Source organism: Apteryx rowi, unplaced genomic scaffold (genome assembly GCF_003343035.1).
Source record: "Apteryx rowi isolate R43461 unplaced genomic scaffold, aptRow1 scaffold_13, whole genome shotgun sequence".
Classification (NCBI taxonomy): Eukaryota; Metazoa; Chordata; class Aves; order Apterygiformes; family Apterygidae; genus Apteryx; species Apteryx rowi.
The window spans coordinates 2,247,333-2,268,229 of NW_020447530.1; the positions used below are offsets into that span (position 1 = coordinate 2,247,333).

At 44.2% G+C, this 20,897-nt stretch overlaps 1 protein-coding gene across 1 annotated transcript in view; it reads right to left on the bottom strand.

Annotated features, from left to right (window-relative positions):
* Positions 1–20,897, bottom strand: part of MDGA2 (MAM domain containing glycosylphosphatidylinositol anchor 2) — a 232,614-nt gene that overhangs the window by 189,840 nt on the left and 21,877 nt on the right. The window contains exon 3 of the mRNA XM_026056066.1: positions 8,959–9,133. Coding sequence (XP_025911851.1) covers positions 8,959–9,133 — 175 coding nt within the window. The remainder of the gene's footprint in view (positions 1–8,958; positions 9,134–20,897) is intronic.

Here is a 20,897-nt window from a genome sequence, read left to right on the forward strand (position 1 = left end):
CCGGTGTCAGGTGGACTTGGCCACATCCTGGCGTTCTAGGAAGAGTGAAGTGGAAGGCAGCCTCCTTATAATTCAAGGAGAGTACATCATTATCTCCATCCAGGCCAAAAATAGCACTCAGGGAGAAAACATCACCTCCTCTTCATCTCATCAAATTTGAATCCAGTTTCTCTGGCTGCTATGGATTGTGGCGAACTGGGGAAGGCTGAGCAGGACAAAGTACACGGAACGTGAGAAGCAGCTGACAATGCCAGCCAAATTCCCTTCCCTCTTCCCTACGTTTTATCTTCATTAGCTCCATGTAACCTCCCTCACCTTGGTTATCTACATCATACGAACCTCAGACTCCTGCTGTACTGCAGAAACTCCTACAAAAGAATAAACTCACAAAATAAACTTTATGGGCTTTGACATCTGTTTTTGTATACATAAATAGGATATTACACATATATACACACATACACTTCAACTAGTATCATTTATGAAAGACAACACAAAAGATACGGCTTCCCTAGCAGCCCATGCAAACTATATGGTGCTGCATTTCAGCAGAAGTGTGCTGCTGCAGGAGCCCACCTGCACGATTGTGGGGCGTTAAATAATTATTGACACCAAATGTGATTCTGCAGTCTAACAACAGGATTTGTGCAGTGGGTGGAAAATGAGGGGTAAATGTGGACTGCTGTGTATGGGGACTTAGCAATATGACTTCCATTAATATTAACGACAGAGAGAGATGGAGAGAAATGCAGCTAAATCCCCATGCTCAACACTCAGCACTTCCCTGCAACATCATCTTCCAGGCAGATATGGGAAATCAGCACTATGATCTCCGAATCAGAGACCCTGTGCTCCCTCTGAATAACGCTGCTCCCACAGACTTGTGATTGCGCGTGCTACTAGGAGACACACTCAAATGCTGAAGATCAGCAGTTTGAGATTTTTGTCATTTGACACAAATCATCGGCAGCATTTTGTGCCATCCCAAGCTAGGGAAGCTCCTTGTTTGTTAAAATAATCTGTTAACACTGAACATGTTTCCGTCAATCCCACATCACCAACACTGAAGCCGTGAGGCTCCATTCCTCCTGATACCACGGCTGCCTATCTCACACGCTGAGTCACACCAAAAAGTCTGGGAAATACGTACGGCTAGAGAAGGCATTTTGTCAAAGAGGGTCTCTGGGCTGAGATGGGTATTGATGGGGAAATCAATACTTTGAGGAATGCCACCTACAGAAAGAGTACTCTTTAGATGAAAATTGCCCCTATTAATAAGGGCATCAAAACTCTAGAGGAAGTCCTGAGCTCTTGTCTGACAAGGGTTATCACATGGCCAAAGATCTTCTGGGTACACCTGGAGAAGAGCACAAGATTAAAACGTGAACCTAGGCAGAGGAGTACAGTTTCTTTCAGAGAACATTTATTACAGTGCTGTTTGCTCTGCTCCAACACCTCAGTCAAACAAGGAAAGACTCAAGTGGTGTCTCTGCCATTCGGTGAGTGCTTGGTTTCAGGAGGACAAGGCTCTTCCAAATTCCCTTTTGCTGCTGTGCCATTAATCACTGGGGCTGCTTTGAATGATGAGGGCTGAGCTGGCACAGTTGTATAACCGAGTGCATCTAGAGCAGGAACACGTGCTAGAAGCCACTTTCCAGAAAAAAAGTGTAAGGTGCCTCTGAACAAATCCTCAAAACATAACCTGTGCCCAGGCTGCTCTGATAACGATCCTCCTAAGGGGAGATGAAGGTCAGGTACCCAATTCAGCTACCACAGACTGCGGTTAGCAAGAAGGTGCTGAGAACTATGTTTCTGAGCTCTTGCAGTGCCCAGAGTATAGTCCCACTGGCTTCCAGTAACTGCAAAAGAATAACCCATTCCTGAGATAATAAGTTACTGCCTGGACTCGGTTAAAGGAGAAGCTCAGAACAGAGACAACAAAGCAAAAGGGAAGCAAAAAGGTATCCAAGCTGCCCTGTGGCAGATCAGGTCATGCCATCACCATCTGTGAGGAGGTACCAGCAGGAGGCTCTGCTGAACCTCTCCTCTCATCATGATAGGCCAGGACCCATCACTGAGGGAACAAAAATTGAGATTTTTCTAGCCCCCCTGAGACCAGGGTTGGAACTGGATCCAAAGCTAGACCTCGTGGTGGTCTCCTCACTGACATCACAAGTTTAGGATGTAATCCTCAGCGCTCACAGACCTCTCTAACCACCAGTCCTGAAGCTGCTGCTGATGTTCACAACTAGCCTAGGGCAGATGTTGCAATTACCATCAGTACAAGTTTGCTGGGGGCAAGAGGGATAGTGGAAGAGCAAAAGCAATTGGTGCAGTTCCCACACCTTGAAACCTATCAGAGAAGCAGAAGCCATACAAGCAAACCAGAAGAAAAATGAAATACAAGATTGGAAGCAGGATGGATGTGAAAGATCTAGGGAAACCTCAGAGGTGGCAAGCAGAGACCCAAGGCGGCTATGACCACCACAAACACAACGTGTAATGAAAATTCACATCCACGTCAACAGGTATTTTAGAGGAATAGCTGGGGGTTTGCATGAACTCCGCCTTCTGTAGCTGCGCCTGTGTCACGCCGAGGCCTGGGGCTGCTGCCTGCTTTTCGCATCTTCCCACCATAGTGTTAACTGTGCTATGAATAAACTTGCAACCCGCTGCCCTTGCCTCCCCCTCGCTGTCATATAATTGCAATGACAAAGCAGCCAAAATCCAAAGCGCAYATAAACACTTAATGTTGGGCAGATTTAAATTTAACTTGTTTCGTGCAAACAGAATATCCCACGTTGGATCCAATTCTCCTTGTCGGAAGGGCCGAGTTCCGGCAATAGACCTGCAAGCAAAGACTTGAGTTGGTCTCTGAGCAGAAGAAAGGGGTCTTACCCACCCCCCGCCCCCCAGATCAATCTCTCAGTCCTGGAATAAGTGATATTTTTACAACAAGCAGCACTTGCTACACAGGGTATCTCTCTCATATGACAAAATAAAATCTTTACATATTTGTGCACTAAATCTGTTTGATTTTTCCTCCTAACTTCCAAATTCATTTAAAACATCTTTTAATGTAAATCTGACCTTTAATTCTACCCCCTTTTCCCCAATTCTGCATCCTGGCCTTGTAGGCATAAAGGTCAGTGAAATAAGAGGATTAAAAATATATATAATTTCAGTGAAACAGTTAGAACTTCTTTGCTAAAAATCTGATCTGAGTAGTTATCCTTCTGGAACAAACAGAAAACCCCTGATAGAAGCTTTGCTTTAAATCAAAAGACTTAATTATACCATAAGCTTCTTTGCTTATAAAAGGGGAGAATGTCCTCCCTAACTCAATAAAATTTTTCCTAGAAGGCAAGTACAATAGCTTTTTCTTGGAAAAGGAAAGATGAGATGTACTGTGTAGAGATATTACCAGAGGAAGAAAAAAAAAGCTGAAGCCTAGGATGAATACAGCTTGGATATCCAACAGGAGGCAGTTTTTCCTAGTGGCTAAACTGAGAACAGGCAACTTCCCTCCTGAAAATATGGTGAAAAGGGGACCCAGTACATCTGTTTTGACCTGATGTGAGAATATGAGAAGAGGATCTTCAAAGAAATAGGTTTGGGTTTTTGTTTGTTTGTTTTTTAAGATAGTTAGGGTAAAGACAGAAATTTGTCTTCTAAAGAAGAGATTTAGTTGTCTATTAATTACCACAATCCTATACCCACCTAGAGAGCAAAAAGGTTTTTTTTAAAAAAAAAAGAAGCTAGTCAAAAAAAACCCAAAGTATGATTTCACATGATTTGAAAAGAAGCTCCAAGGAAGCTTGATGCCTTCACGGGAAGAAGGCACAGACTTGCTCTTGCCCTAGCGCACAAGGGTCTCATAAGCACATTTTTCATTTATGTGGGTAAGATGTACCTGTCTGTCCAATTAAGCTGTAATAGCTTAAATTTGAGTCTGGAAAAACTTCTATTTTAACAGTTTTCTCTTCTGTAGCCTTATTCCGGCAAATAAAAAATGACCTTAATTCTGCTTGTTCAGAACAATTAGTCCAGGTCTTTAACCAAAGAGGAGAGAAAACACACAGGCAGCTTCAGCTCTGGCCATGCAACGCGTGAAACAGCACTATCATGTCAGAGATACTCACCCCTATTTTGGGTCAGAACGATTAGACTATGGGAACGGTAAGCCACAGAACTGGAAAGAAAACATTTTGCACCGGCTGGAAGAGACACAGAGGGCTGAAAAAAGACCTTGGCCCTGCGCTGATACACAGGTACTTTGTGTGAACATCCCCTTTCTACAACCAAAGCTCTGAATACCAGGGAAATTAATTGCTGACTGCGCTTCCATCCACCCAAATGGTTAGACTAATATCCTAATAATTAGGTATTTATAGCTCTTTCCTGCCTCAGTGCTGAAGGAGATGTTCTACGTGTTTAAACCAAAGCATCCGCTCCATCCTAGTGCAACTTGGTGTTTCATTTACCTGGATGGCTTCTTCACCCCCAAAAATTAAATATTTGGGGGGGGGAGGAGGAGAAGGGGAGGAAATCTATAACAAAATTTTGATTCAGCTTTTTAAGAGTATGCTGGAGATAAAATGAGAACTTCAGCAAAACTAAATCATCATTTTCTTCTTCTTTTTTTTTTTTTTACATTCAAATATTTTGACACCAAACCAAAAGGGATCGCTATTTTTTGCAGGTTTGACTTGTTAAAGGAACAGAAGAGACTGTAGCCTTGTTTAGAAACATCCACAACACCTTTAAGCCGAGTAGGTATGGTACCAGCATCACCGCCTGCAGAAGTCGCAGGAAAAGTCACCCCGCTCCGTGACAGATGCACTAAAAGCAGGGTCTCGACTAAGTGCAGCTTGATAAGGAAGGGTATATCCGAAGGGCTGTCCTTGAACTCCGATCGAGATTCAGTAATTTAGCAGGTCCGTCTGAGGGGGACCCGCATAAAACCAGCCCGCCGGGACAGACAGGTACCTGCCGGACCGTGACCAGCGCAAACTGCTCGTTCTCGATGGAACGGCTGCCTTCCCTTCAGTCCAGCACCGCATTTATGCCCCGGCTATATTTAAAGAGATTGCATGTGGTTGGTTTAACTCCTCGGCTGTGCTCCTTACACATGAAGGTATTTATAAATTCTCTTTTTTTGTTTTTACTTCTTGGAGCAGGAAAAAGAGTGTGCTTCTGAGCTGCACAGAACTGAGAACAACAGCTGAACGGCTTTTAGAAAATCTCAAATCAGAACAACAGAGTACCCCAAAATAATACCAAGCAACCGTTATGCCTGCGTCGTCCTCAGAAAGACGAAGGAATAATGTACGTGTACGGACGAACACTACTTTTATTTGCTTCCGAACGCAGAATGAACCTGCGCATCGGGATCCTACCTTGCGGTGGGCAAACCCGGCCCCAGCATCCGCCCTTTGCAGAGGTTTCCAGACGGAAACGAGTGCTGGCTTAGAGAAAGGCAGGCGGATTTTCCCCAAAGCACAGGTCACCGCTTCCGTCCGCATCCCGGCGGGGCCGCGGGCGCTGGGGGGCTACCACAACTGCTGCTTTCCGCCCCGGGGCTGGTGGTATTTATGGTCCTCCAGCCTTTCTTCTCGCCCATCCGCTTACCAGCCTGTCCTCCGAGCTCCCAGACCGCGAGCTGAGCGGGGGTTTTGCATGGATTGAAGGTGATACAGGAATTTTCTGTCTTTTCAGAGGCTTACTATTTTTCTAAAAACATTGAGTTTAGCTTATCCTTCCAGCAGGCACCGCGGGCATCTCTGATGCCCGGGAKATCCGTTCGGAGGCCCGTGGGAAGATCACGGGGAACGACCACGCCGTCATGAGACTCCCGCAAGGAACAAGTCGCCCAACGCTTGCAGCTCAGGCGGCAAAACCCGGCAGCCTCTCGAAGGAACTTTCCAGCCAAAAGAAGCCCAAGAGCATTCTCAAGGCTGCAGAAAGTCCATTAAAATAATTTATAAAAACCGCAGCGCCACCCCTCCGCACACCAACACCCAGGCTCCGTCACCACTTATATCTGTGTAATTAGTTATCGCAGTAGTAGCGAACGACGTTCCCAGGGCTGCCGAATGCCGCCGCTAACTGGAAAATGAAGAACAGGAAATTACTGGAGAGYGGCATTTTCCATCCAAACGTTGATATTAAAATCTCCCAGCCAGGCAGCAAGTCAATAATGGAGAGGAATGATGAAACAAAGATTTTCTGTGGGCTTTTTTCAACAGTTCATTTTCAAGCTCTACGAATACAGCGGCTTTTCAAATTTTAAATTAGAGGCTGTAGACTTAAATTAGCTCTTTGAAAGAGTTCTTGATCCAAACCTCACACGGAGCACGATTTTAATATTGTGCCCTCTCGTTAGCTTTACGAGCCAAGACGCTTCCAAAGCGATTTTTCACCCGCGCGGTTTTTCAGAAACATAAACATCTTGGTTGTTTCCTTAAACAGATGTTGGGGGTTCATCAAAAAATTTTAAAAAAAGTAATCTTGCTACAGGGGTAAAGTTTTGTTTTTAAGCTTCAAAAAAGGAATGTAATTTGGTTTCCAGAGCTCCGTTCTGTCTTGCAGAGTTGCTTTTGACACTTATCTAAATCTGTGAGGAAAGCTGCCTTTCTCCCTAGTTTTATTAAATAAGTGTGTTTACTTAAAAGAAAAACACATTTTGATAGAAAGCACTGGCTGAGTACCTGTGAGCTTTCTCGTACGTTTTGGAGTCTCCGAGTGAAAGCATCTCACGGACAATTATTCACGACAACACACACGTAATCCATTATCCCCACTCAGTACTGCACAGAGTCCTTGACGTGACACACAAAAACCCACCTCTAAAGTAAATACTAAACGAACAGAAAATGGCAAGAGAGAATTTCAGCTGTTAAAACGCAATATTATTTTAAGCTATTTGGATGTTTTGGCTAGGAGCATTTTAATTTCCAGTCCTTTGACTTCTTATGAACTTTAACTTGCTCTGACTTCTGTAGGGTATCGTTTCCCTCCTCCCTGTATCTTTTCCACAGCTAGATCCAATCTCTTTTGGTGTCTTCAGCTTACCGCATGACCAAACGCTTCTGGACAGCAATTGTCTGCCTAGAAATATTTGATCATTAACAGATAGCAGTATCCAGTCAGATATCAGCCTGTAGATGATGGGAAATCATCAGGAATTTGACCACAGCTGGAACCTGAAGTTTGGCATGTTCCAGAAAGACGTGTATTTGAGGTATATTAGGAAGCAGCACACGATGTAAAAAACAAAATTAAACTCAAAAAGTCACAGAGAGCAAAACTGAGAACACACATTAATAACTAAACAAAACACAAGGGGGGGGGGGACATATTCCAGAAGGCAGTCTCAACCTAAGCCAAGAAAAATCAAAATTTCAAAACAGTATTTCTAAACCCATCACATTCAGACCACCTAGCATCCCACCCTTACGGCCACTCTTCCTGCCACCACCAGTTTCCCAGCCATGCTTAAAATTAAGAACTAAGAAGAACATAGTATAGGGATGCTGGGATGAGGGGAAATATTTGCTCTTGGGGCTTCTACCAAAGAGCTACATAGGGCTGACGTATAAAACGCTTCCTGCAGCCGTGCACCGGGCAGATGGCCCGAGTTCCAGCAGGTTGAACCCGTCACGAAGCAAAGCAAACACACTGACGTGTCCTGGAAGCTTCTGCAAGTCAAGAAAATCTCTTCAACCATAGGTGTCCCTCTGCCAATCCCAGACCTAACCCACAAAAGGCTTCACCATTTGGGTCTCTGAAGTAACATATATTTTAAGATTCACCTGACAGAGAGAGGGCAGTCTGGGAGAAACAAAAGCTCCAAATTTCCAGGTTTGTATAGTCACAAGGTAGCCAGGTTTTTTATTATTATTATTTTTTTTTATTATTAAGTACTCAGGTGACTAAAGTGCTAACTTAGAGCCCTAGTTATTTAAATGTTATGTGCATGTAAACATATTCATTTAGATAATATTAACTACATTAGAAGAGTCTCCGAACGTATACTGCAAAAACTTTCTCTTTGAAGTATTTCAAACAAATTTTGAACTGCTTTTCCCAATTTGCAGTGTGGACAGTAACAGTTGTGTGAGGCATTCAGACCTTTTCACTTCCCACAGCTACGTACAGTCACATAGTTTAGAGTCAAATGCAAAGTTTACCGTTAAACCTATAGTGACAAACTATTTTGTTAAGAGCGAGAGCCATACTACCTCTGACCAGATCACTCCTTGGCCCTCGTTCTGTGCAGGTTAGCCAGAGATTTTTTTCAATTTTATCCCATTTTGTACTAACACACGGGATACATTTATTGCAGTGTGAAGTTTTCATTTGTTTCCTCTTACCTGTAGCTGTCGGGACCGATTGCATCGCAATCCCAATACTTCAAGCGTTTCAACCCGCAACGTTTCAAATGTTGCTGTTGAAACATTTATCACAGAAACGTGAGAGACTGCCATTAAAAAAGCAACAGCTTTCAGCAGCAATTAAAGCAAAGCAGACCGGAATACTGTAACATTGCAAAAGTGTCTGTATTTGCTCCCAGATCACTACTCTAGGGCAAGTGTAGGCAAAATACAAGAGATTAAGGGCTGTGCTAATGACTAGAACTTCACTCCACGGAAGCTGATGACAAACCTTCCTCTGATATCAAAGCGGGCTGAGTTGGGCCTGAATTTAATTAATCTTTCTTATCGTAGTATTGTGATTTTGTTCCAAGAGACTTCTGTATGTGAGCAGCCCCATCCGACTTCAGTGGGAACAGCCACAAGACCACAGATCAGAAACACGAATAAAAGCTGCAGAACCTGTCCTAAAGTACTATTTCTAAACGGGACTTCACAAAGCACTGGCCATTTCCTTATAACGCCAGGTATTAGGAGAAGGTAACAAAAAGTGTGATAAGAACTTTCCAAACTGTTTACTTACAGTACACGTCCACTCTTATGGACTTTATAGCTGGCGAACCCAAGCCATTTTCGGCCTTACAGTAGTAGCGGCCTCCTTGATGTCGCTGGATATTGGTTATCCTCAGAGTTTCGTTGAAGACACTCGAGTCTTGAAATCTGTCAGAGGCACTTCCTGCTGTTTTGGTCCACCTGATCTGAGCAAGCACCAAAAAAGATTGTTACTTTAAGTCGGCTGTTTGTAAAAAATGAGCATAGTATAGATGTCTACTGAACGGAAAGCCCCGTGTATAGCGGCCAGGATTTTACATCAGAGGACTTGGGGAACTTCTCTGGAGGACTTAAGAGCACACACTTACAACCAAACACTTCATCTAAGGGGCCTTGGACTGTAAGCTTGTATTTATCCCCTTGTCTTAGGAACAGCTGATTATTTTTGATGGAAAAACCCCACAGAAAATAAATGCCACCAGGCGGAGGTGTGCAGAACAACTCAAGCCGTCAATGACACCAGCTTCAATGGCTGCAGAAAAATTCTCCGTTTACAGCAAGCAGAGCTCGCTAGAAAAGCCTGGCGGCTTCCTGGTGCACTGAACACGGATAGCTTGCACTGAAATGCCATTAACGAAAATGAGGGCACACTGGAAAACACCTTTAAAGCAGTTGATGTGTTAATTATCTTTTAGGAGCCATAACATCCTATTTCAAACGGTTAAAGGATCAGCAGCTTGAAATTGCAACAAGCTATGAACACAGATACTTCTTTAAACAGTATTTAAAAAAATAATAATAATTTACAGCAATTACAGTGTCTTTTACTCTGGTAACTCTTTTCCAAAAAGTGCAAAGACTTTTCAAAGCAAGCATTTCTAGGCCCAAAGCAGTCAGAAGGTCTGCCCGCTACAAACAACAGCCTTCTTTTAAACACAGCCCTGCGTAGGAGAAAATGAAATAGTGAAACACAAAGTCACTATTGTACTGACTCAGTAAAAAAACTCTGCATAACCCATTCAATAAACAGACAAAATTCAGCCATTCATGAAAGTTGCAAGAGAGACACTGGGCAGTAAAGAAAACTCTACACCCTGAGCCTAATATTCATAGTCATCACCCAGTCTGCTAAATTCACAGCTTCCAGCAGTGATGTGGGCTGATCAGCAGACACTGGGAGACAAGTTTCCATTTTATGCCTGATGGGAATGCAAAACATCTGCGGAAATTAGACATCAGTAACTTGCCATATTAACTATAAAACAAGCCTCAGGTGAAAGTCCCCCCCAAAAGTGAGTTCCTCCTCAGACCACCACCATGCAGCTGCAAAAGTGTCGTCTTTTTCAAGGGAATTGGAATAGAAGCAAGCCTGGGTCACCAGCCTTGGGAAAAAAAGAATTGAACTGAAAAAAAAAAAGTTATATTAAAGGAATATGGGCAGCAAAGTCGCAGACACAAATCGCATTAGTAAGTGGGAATCCTCAGTATTGGCAGATGGCGATCGAAAATGAAAGCAAGATCAGGCACAAAGCAATAAATTTATTTGTACAAGGTCACTGTAGTCACCAGAACCTGCTCAGTGGAGCTCAGATACCCGCATTTGGTCCAGTGAATCTCACCTCAGACTAGACTCACTTGGCTCCCAGGTATGATGGGGCACTAACACCTAGCTCGGAGGTGGAGGTGCACCACGTTAACACCCCAGCCTAGGCACTCCAAGTCTCAGCCCATGTGACTCGTTGCACTGAGCTACCTCCCCTAACAGACCAAACCACCAAAGAGTCCTCAGGTACCTCCTCCTGCAGCTTTTTGCACCCAATTCACACTCACCCTTGATGGAAGGAGCCTGTTTCATTTGCACTGACTCCTTGCTCCTCCCTTTCCACGCTGCCTCTCCAAGCCTCCCAACAGCTACCAAGCGCTGGAATTTAACCCTCAAGGACTACTCTTCTCTCAGTGCCAGAAGAAATGCTTTCAAGAGGGTCAGTGAAAGCCGTGTGCATATGCATGTAAGACACCGAACATCTCCAAAGCCCAAGTCAGACATGGAGCTTCCTAGAACTGCGACTTGCATGTACCTTCCTCGTCTGTCATGTCTATACTCTACCTCTTTTCCACCGTCTACAGAACTTTAAGCACTTTCCAGAAGTTTATGAGTATTATAAAGACAGAAACAAGCAAGGAGACTTCTCTGTCAAAGAAATACCTTAATTTCACACTGATTCAATGAGCAGGGCAAACAATGATCAATTCCAGACCAAAGCTACTTTCTTAAAGGTAGTTTTTTCTCGCAAACAGAGGCCACAAATGGTATATTTGCATAAAGACAAGATTTCTCCATCTTGTGAAGCCTCTTGAGGCTCTGCCTTCTCCCCCTCCAGCCACTAATTCTATGTCAGGATGAAGGCCAAAACTTCATCTTTAAAAATGAGATCTACGCACAAGGAAAGATGATAGAAATTTAGCTATCAGTTCCCAGGCTGTGGTCCCCAAAGACATAGCAAATTGTCCAAAGATAATCAGCCAGGCCATAGTTTAAAAAAATAATATTTACATATTCATTTGTTGGGAATTGCTAGGAAGGTTGTTGACAAACAACCTCAAGCTGATGTTGGCCCGGTTTGGTCAAGGTGTTCCTGTCCTGGCAGCTCCATCACCACTTGTGGGTGCCCAGCTCTGTGCCCAGGGGAGGTGACACCACCCAACGTGACATGGGACTGGGGTCTGGAGCTCCAGCATAGGCAAGAGCACGCAGTTGGGCAGGTGTCAGCCTCCCTCTCATCAGAAATTTCTCCTGGACAAGAGAAACCTTTCACAAAAAGGCACCAAACTGAAAAATTCATCACCAGCCATAGCCCTGTGCAAACTCTTCCCCCCCTGAAATGACAGGCTTGAGCTTCAGAAGCTGAAGTTACAGCAAGCGATACTCCCCCAAATTTTTCGTCTTCTTCTGGCTTGTTAAATTCATAAGCCCAAGTGGCTTTACCCCCTTGCCGGGTGACCCGCATAACTCAGATGGTTTTGCCGTTTTGGAATAAAGCAAATACTCCAGGCTCCCCCATCTACAATATTCTGGCTGCATGTGAGAGAGACGCTATTAGCGCTGCTATATTTACCAGTCTCAATCTGTCTGTACTTCTATTATAAACCCTTGGCTCCAGGGCTTAAATCATCCATAAAAATGTGCTGCAGGATAATTTTGGAACACGCAGTCAGCTTTAGCATTCTGCAGAATACAATTTCATCGTATATATTTCAAATGTTTAAGAAGGATTTTAAAATAGTGTTTAAGAGCTTCACTGAATCTCTTGCATGTTTAATTTCCCCATGTTCCCTATACTCTATTCCCTCTATACATAATCATAATTGCAAAAACAGTTCTGCTAGTTGTTTAACTGGAAAAAAATAATAGCAAGACATCCTTCTTTCTCCCCTTCCTCTCCTACAAAGAGCTTCAAGTGGAATTTAGCCTGCCCTGTCAAAGGAATATATAATTTAAATAATGTTTTATATATGCATTATCAACATCTGGAAAACTAGTAATTTTTAAAAATATAGTCACCTTTATTTAGCTAGTGTCAGTTTTACCTTTTGTATGAACTCATCTTCTCCCCACTCGCCGCACGCTTAACAGGCATATATTTATCTTGTCCTTGTTATAAGGCATTTCAACGTGAAACTGTTTGGCTCTAAACAGAAGTAGATTTTTCAACTTTAAATATATATATGTATAAATATATATGTAGGTATGATTTAGAGGGAAAAGGAGGATTTTTAACCAAATTTTACCAATAACCTTGTAATGTATGTAACGGTGCCTGAAGAATAACAGGAGCAGAGTCAACTAGAGTCTCTTTTAAAAGATATCCTCCAAAAATTCAATTGGTCCGATTTAATTGCAGGTTATTATTTACCTTGGGTTTAACTCAACATACACCCAAAAATAAGCTGATAACACTGTATTGCTGTTTATTGAATGAACTAAGTCATCAAGAAATTGGGCCCAGGAAAGCCAGATGAAAGCCTCAAAACCTCGTTAAGACCAAACGGGCAACGCTCAGCTCGTCGGTGGCTTCACCGCTGCACGTCCATCGCCTGCCTTGCGGTGGAGCCTATCTACTGTCAGAAAAGGGAGACCATCAACCCCCCACCTTGGAGCTGCCACCTCTCCTGGCTCCCGTGTCCAAGTCCTCGCCGCTGCCTAATTCGGTGACGTGCCGAGGAGCTGCTGCCCCAGCGCGGACAGCATCCCCGTTTTCCAGACGGGGAACGGAGGCAAAGGGAGACCATGGGCTCGCAGCAAACCCTCCGGCAGGCTACTGGCCTCAAGTCCCCAAATTACATTGACACTTATTCACGGCAGAGTATTCAGAAGACCTCTAAATTGCATAAAACACAGAGCAAGAGTATTCACCTCGTTCAGATACCCCAGCATTTTTGCATAACTTAGCACAAAACGCTTGCTCACCCAGGCGTGTCTCCTGAAAGCGTTATGCAGCGTCTGGTCCTCTGCTCAGACCTGCCAGGCTCCGAGTGCAGAAGCAAAGCGACGTGCTCCGAGAGCCTGGACACACGGCGTGAGCAGCGCCATGAACGGCAAACAAACCCTGCTCCGAGAAGGCAAAGCTGCTCTTCCTCCTTATGCAAACTTTTTTAATTAAAAAGTTCCATCTATTCCATCTATGTACTTGTCTGATCCATGGAAGCCCATAAGTTCTCTGAACCATCAAATCTCTGACACTATTTTATTGACTTGAGCAGATATTCTGGGATACTCGGTCATATTTCACCCTGCAGTTTCAGTTTTCTCAGTGAGCTTTCCTGCAACTTGGAGTAAGATTAATAGGGTTTAAATTTTTAGCCCACAAATGCAGATTCAAAAAAAAAATAAAATAAAATTTTGCATAATTTTCTCAGCTTCAACAAACTATTCACGCTGAAAAAAAAAGAGAGCAGGGTAAGAAAAGTATTTAATTTTGACACTGTCAAAATGAAAAATTTTCATTGCAAGTACTGCTATTGTCAAATCCAATATATCCAATCCAATAAAATATCTTTAAAGTGATTTAGTCTGAAAGAAAACATTTTGCTTGGTTCAAAACCAAGCAAACAAAACACCCAAGCATTGATTTCCTGACAAATCCGTCTTTTTTAAGGTTTTGCTTGCAAGGCACCGGGAGCGCCTGGCTCCTCCAGCGGCGGCTCCCCGGCCGGGGCACCAGCACATGGCTCCTGCGCCCAGGCAGACACCAGCGGCGGGAGCGGGACAGATCCTCCATACGGAAAGGAATACCTCAAGCCGTGTGCTTACAAGTGTAAAGTGTAAAAAAAAATAAAATAAAAAAATAAAAAATATATATTTTTTATACATTCCCATAAGTAGCCCTAGAAGAATAGAGACTTACAGGCCACAATGCACCGCCGACATCTGCTCCACCACTGTCCTGCCCCAAAGGTATCGGCATCATTTTATTAAGCCGACATTCAATACTTGCAATAGACTGAGCATTGGATTTTTTTCATTTTTCCATGAAAACAATTGGTGGAAAACAAAGTCTTTGCCAAGCCTCTTCCTATACCTCAACATTGAGGTCTGCCTAGCACAACGACCACAAGTGGACACCTCCCTTAAAACACGCCTCTGGCTCAGGCTGGAGGTCCCAGTCCCACCGGTGCTGCTTACAGTCGCTGCCGCTGGCACGGCTAAGAAAACCAGGGCAAGGGCAATCCCTCCGTCTCCATCACCATCCGGCAATCCCCGACTCGGATTACGGGCCTCCTTTGTATACAAATGGCCACAGAAAGGTCTTTGCACAATTTCACTGCCACCAGCTAGAACATTTCTTCACGTCCAAAGACATCGGAGCCTTTGGAAAAAAGCCAGATTGAAAACGAACAAACAAACAAAAAAGCAAACTTCATTTCCCATGCCTGAAAACAAAATCAATCCCGGAGAAGCTCTCGCCTTCGTGGTAAGCACCGAGGGCACACGACACAAAAAAAGGCACAAAGCGACTCCCGCGCTTGCAGCTCAGGGAGCCGGTCGAAGTGGTTTTGAGCACGCACGTCTCCCCTGCCTCTTGCTGCTCCCCAGCGGGGACAGGACCACGCTGCAGACCTCGGCGCCTGGCAGATGCCACCCAAGACGTCGGCGGCACGGGGGGGCTCCGGCCAMAGCCCCTCGCAGCCCTGCCTGACGCTGCCTGATCGCTTAAGCGCCTAGACCATATGGCTAAAACTCTTCCATAACTTGGCTCCAACTTACATCTGAAGATCTATCACTCCCATCCTACTCTGATTCAAAAAAAAAAAAAAAAAGAAAGAATCCAAAAACAGCCACCAAAACCCCCACAAACAAACAAAAAAAGACCTAGGGAGGCACTTTGGATCTGACTCTTCATTGCCTGGCACCAGGCAAGACCGCTCATACCTATAAAGAGTAAAACAAGTGGAACGTGCTTTGACCCAAAATAGCCTTTTTTGCACCAATTGCCCCCCTATCCCGCTRTCCTTGAGTGATTAGCAGGCTGATAGTCGCATCAAACTGACACCTCCCGGGGTTTCTAAGCACCTTCCTCAGGTCACCTGAAACGAAACGCAGAGATGATGCCCACGAGACGGGGACGCAGCCCCTCTCTGATCCAGCAGCACTCAGCGGGACTCCGAAAGGCGCCGACTTTTGAAAGGACGGGTTCGCTCTAGCCAACCTTCCCGGCATTCACCAGGTGATCCTCAACACACATGAGCAGAGAACCTCCACACCTGCTGCTGCCCTATTGCTCTGCAGAAGGTTATGGGCTTAGCTACGCACATAGCTATACAAAACTAGTAAAAACCGCAGGGACAACCCGATGCAGCATGCCCAATGAGATGGTGGGTACAGAAGGTCTATCTTTATTTGAACATTGCTCCAGGCTATCAATATGCAATGACGGTATGAAAAATTTGGTTCCTATTCATTTCATACGAGAATATCTGAAATATTAGGCTTAAAAATGGTTCCAGGAAAAAGTACTGCTGATTGTTCAAAAACTTTTTACATGGAATATCAGAGTGCCAAAAGAGTCAATCAAAGCCAAAAAAAAAGCCAATCATGTCAAAAATGACAATCCCATATCTTAGATAGGGCTAGAAAACTGTTATTGGTGAGAAGCCAAATGCAAAACGGGAAAGTCTTGGATTTCCAAATGTATTTCTTCAAGTTTGTTGTAGCCAAGATGCAGTCACCTAGGAACATGAATTTTCAGTTCCGTTACTAGGACCGCTCAGAGCATCACAGAAACAAGATAAAACTGAGCACTGCCCCCAGGCCGCAGCCCAAGAGAACAGGCACGTGACTAATGCTGGTGACTTTCATGGGACAACTCATGTGCTTCACATACACTAACGCTCCACTGGATTGACATGCAAAAGCACAATTTCTTACTCATCTAACTAAACCCGGTCTCTGACAATAACTGCTAACAAGCAGGACATGATCGGTTCTGATTCAGTCCCAGAGACCACAGAGAAAATGTTATTTTCCAGCCACATTGCTATAATAGTAGGCAAAAAAGAGTTCCCCTTATTTTCTAACAGGGGAACCACCGTGGTTATTAATTACAGAAGACATCGGTGTCAACACCACAAAGTTAAAGCAATCAAGTTTAATTAGGAAGACTTCAGTGCTTGGTTCATAGTCCACATTAGCCTAAACCATACGAGCCCAGAAGCCAGGCCTTGGGCATCCACTGCAATCCCGGGCTTCGCAAATACGAGTCCTCTCGCCGCTGCGCTGAGCGAAAGGCACCTCCAAGAGCACAGCAGTACCCGCTCCTCGCTGCGCTGGGAAGCCTTCACGGCAATCTGGTGAAGCGTCAAAAGATCCTGCCATGCCGCAAGCCAAGGACGCGCGGCAAACCCAACGGGGGCAAGAACGATCGCGTCCTGCCGGTAAAGAAAAGGGCAGGCCTGGATTCCGCTTCAGCAGCTAAAGAGATAAAACAGCCTTACCACGTAACAACAGAATAATATACTACTTTGTTGAGTGATCCACATGTGTTTTTAATTCCTACTAGCATTAACAGGCATCTCCTGGATGTCAAGGAGAAGAGCAACACAGTAAAGCCCGAAGCTGCCAATAAATCCACGTCTGATACACAACACCATCCTGTTTATGCTTCCTGTGAACTTCCTCTGAGCTGTAATTGATTTATTTGCTACAAAACGGTGCAAAGACGCATGCAGAGCTTTACCACGCCATGGCTCAGCGCCCGCGAACTCTGGAGCAGGTCCATCTCCAACGCCTGGCCCAGCAGCACAGGGAAATTCTGCTGCACTCTGCGCCGGTGCAGGAGAGCGAGGACGTGCTTGGGGAAGGACACCCCCAGACCAAAGGATGCACATCGAAGGCCATGCCTTAGATCGTTTGCTTTGCTCCTTCAGGTTAATATTTGTCCATTCAGCTTTCAGAGAGATTTTCACAAAGAAAAGTAATATTTAAACACAATTTCTCCAAAACTACAGTTTGCAGAGAGGCAAGATGGTTTCACTGTTTCACTAGCTTTAAAGGCTTGCTCAGTTGCTCCACCCAAACACACACATGTTGTCATCAAAACTCTGGAAACTTAGGCATCTCACAGACTTAAGACATCCAAACGTCAAGAATTTAAAATTTCCTTTGGCTTAAAAACAAAAAGCCAAACAGAAAACCATAACCTTTCTCTTCACTTCATATTTAAAGGCGGAAAACAAAGTAGGTGACTACAAGCGCGGGAATTGCCAGCCTGACTTTAGATGCCTTCTACAGCACCATGCTCAGCTGAATCAATCCGGGCTTCTCTATGAAAAGGCAGACCCTAGGGAGACATCCATACGTACAATCTCAAAATATCTCTGAATTACATGATTAAATGCAGCAGGTTATCCTAGTTTAACTATAATGTTTTCCCTCATGTCTTTAAGAGGTTTCACTGCTTCAGAAAAATTAGCACATTTATACTGAATAACCGATATACATTTTACTATAAATATCTTACTAAAGGATAGACTTTTTTCATTCTGCATGGGAACAGATTATCTTCTCTAGCATTAACTAGGAATGACTGAATATCGTACAAAGAATTTCAGAGAGCCTTTTTTCCACTAAGGTCAGTCCCCTTTTAAAATTGTCAACAGTTGCAGGAATCACGAGGGTCTTCCACAGTTGGGCCTTCCTAATGGGAAATTATTCATTATCCATCAACTAAATTATTGAATGAGTTTCATGAAACGGTCCTAACATCTGTGAATGACATGTTTTTATTATTCTCTCAGCCTTTTTTATTCAACAGCTTTAATTTGCGTCAAAATGAACTATAACTCTTCACCTGCATAATAAAGAATATAATCTAAGGGCAGAACAAGGCAGACATAGCAACATTTGAATTCTCAGTTATTAATTTTAACTTTGACCTTCCACTGCCAGTATACCAAGGAATTACGTTAAATCACCAGAGTCACATATAAATCCCCGTAAGTTAAAATGCATGGAAATTCATTCACTATAGTCCTTAACTGCTTTAAAGAGAAACGAATAGAAGACATCCTGTAACTTGCAGCTATTCTCATTAGTGCAGAAACTAAAGTCGGTAACGATATCACCACAAAGCAATCATTTAATGGACTGGGTAAAATTCACATCTGAATTCTTTTCCTCCACTGCAAGCCAATTTTCATTTAAGTCTAAATCATAATACTTTTTTTTTTTTTTTGGTGACAGAATAAGGTTACAAATACCGCCTGCTTCTATAGAGTCTAAAATAGTTAGGGTTTTCAAGAAGAAAGCCTGGCACAATCAAATGCAGGAGTTACAGGAGCGATATTACAGTAAGAGACGTGATATTCTGGAGGCGAGTCGTTGGAAGAACCGTAAAGCAGCAAACTGTATTTTTGATGAATATTCACCAGTCGTTTGGTGGGAAGGAGGACCATTTATAGGGCTGCTCTCCACCTCGGCTGGAGCACAGCACAAGTCTACTAGCCTAGAGGACAAGTGGGAGATTTCTAGAAGAGAAAGATTAAAAAACAAAAAAAAAAAAACCAACACTGAAGCAATAAAATAAATCAAAACATCATGTCCTGTGTTAACCTATAAACCAACGGTGCAGGTCAGGGTAACAAGAACTCAGTTTGCTATTTAGTAGCACGAACCAACCAGCGTAACTATTTCTCCAACCCGTCTGTAAAACAGTGAGGAGACTAATCAAATAGGAAGAAACACCTAAATATGTAGGTACGTGTGGCTGTTTGGGGGAGGAGGGGTATAAATACACAAAAATATTTCATTTCTGAAGACAGAAAGTGATGCGTACAGTATGTGTTTATATGCATAATTACATAAATATATTCAAAAAGATAAATATTTTTCCTAAAAGCAGAAAAGCCCAGCTGTGCATATCTAACAGTGTGTTTTTTTATTGTAGGGAAGCATAGAAAATTGATACAAGTAGAAAGCCTTTAGTATTCTATGGCCAGTATGGTAAAAGACAATAAAATAAGGATTTTTTCAAGTACAGCAAGAAGAGGAATCTATAGGGCAGCACCAATTCCTAGCTCAAAGGACTCGGTGGAATTAACAGTAATAAGGTAGAAGGACAGCACATAAATACTTCTGTTTCGTCCCGAGGAGCGAAAGCACCCGGGAACGCGTTCAGAGCAGACTCCCCTCCCCGAGCTAAAGCCTGGCATCAAGCCACAGACACCAAAGTTTCTCATTAAACTCCTGCAGGTCTGGACACCTTGCAGCCCAGGGTGCACGTTTTTTCCTCTCCTTTTTTTATCCGTCCTTTCGGGTGTCGCTTGTGCTGCTCGCTCCCTTGGTCTCTCCCGTTTTCCTTCCCTGCAAGAGCCCTGGGAGAAACCTGGCATTCGAGAGGAACAGCTTTACCGAGCGCCCCAGAACTGCCAGAGTCTCGCAGCAAGAAAACTCACAAAGACAGAAAAACATTTCTCATCTTTCAGTTGAACTAATCTTGACTCCTTCCCGCGACAGTAATTCGGGGAGATATTTTTGGACAGACACGCGACCTTTAAACTGACTGACGAGCGTCACAAATACACGCATCTGCCAACGAGACGACAAAACCAGCCGTGGGCGACGCGGCAAGGCTGCGCGCGTGCCGAAAATACAGTTCCCAGAGACGGGAATGCTACTCACGTGCCGACGGCGAAGGCRATGAGGCAGAGCCCGATATAATCTTAGTGCAGATGAGCCAGCAATCGATGGAGAAACGCATCTGTTTTCATTCCGCATCACGACGGAACACCACGCTCGCACCTTTGGACGCTACAGGACAGAGTTTCGGAGGTCCTTAAACCTCCCTGTAGGAGCCCCAGGAGCACCCAAGGCACCAGGACTCAAACTGCCTTCCCACCTAGAGCCAACCACTGGGCAGYCCCCAAGGTGGGACCTGAGCCGTCGGAGACGGGAGCGTCACGGCCGCTGCCCCGAGTCCACCGCGTCCCCCTGTAACCCACAGCGGCGCCCCAGCCGCCTTCCTGGCCCACCTCCCCTTCAGCAAGGTAAATCCGGTTAACCGAGCATCATCCARCGCTGGGTTTCAACGGCTCTTTTTCCTCCTGATTGTCTTCTGCAAATAGCACCGAGGTTATTGATCTCCTGCAATGCAATATCAGTATGTTTACTTAAACTAGCTCCCATTTTAAAAACTTCATAAAAATATAATCCCGAAAAACCATGCTGTGCTTCAAACGCCAAGGATAGTCTTCCTCGGTGCGCGGAGGGAGGCTGAGAAAAATCCCTTCTAAATATTAAAAGCTGATGGCCACCGCACTCTGCCTTCAAGCCCACTCCTGAATTTATCAGCATTTCCCCCAGCACAGCCTCCATCACATCGCGGGGACACATTAAAGACGCACATCCACCTTATTTCCAGACATCTTTTGAATTAAACCCAAACCTTCGTGTTCCAGTAACATTAGCTGCGCTGT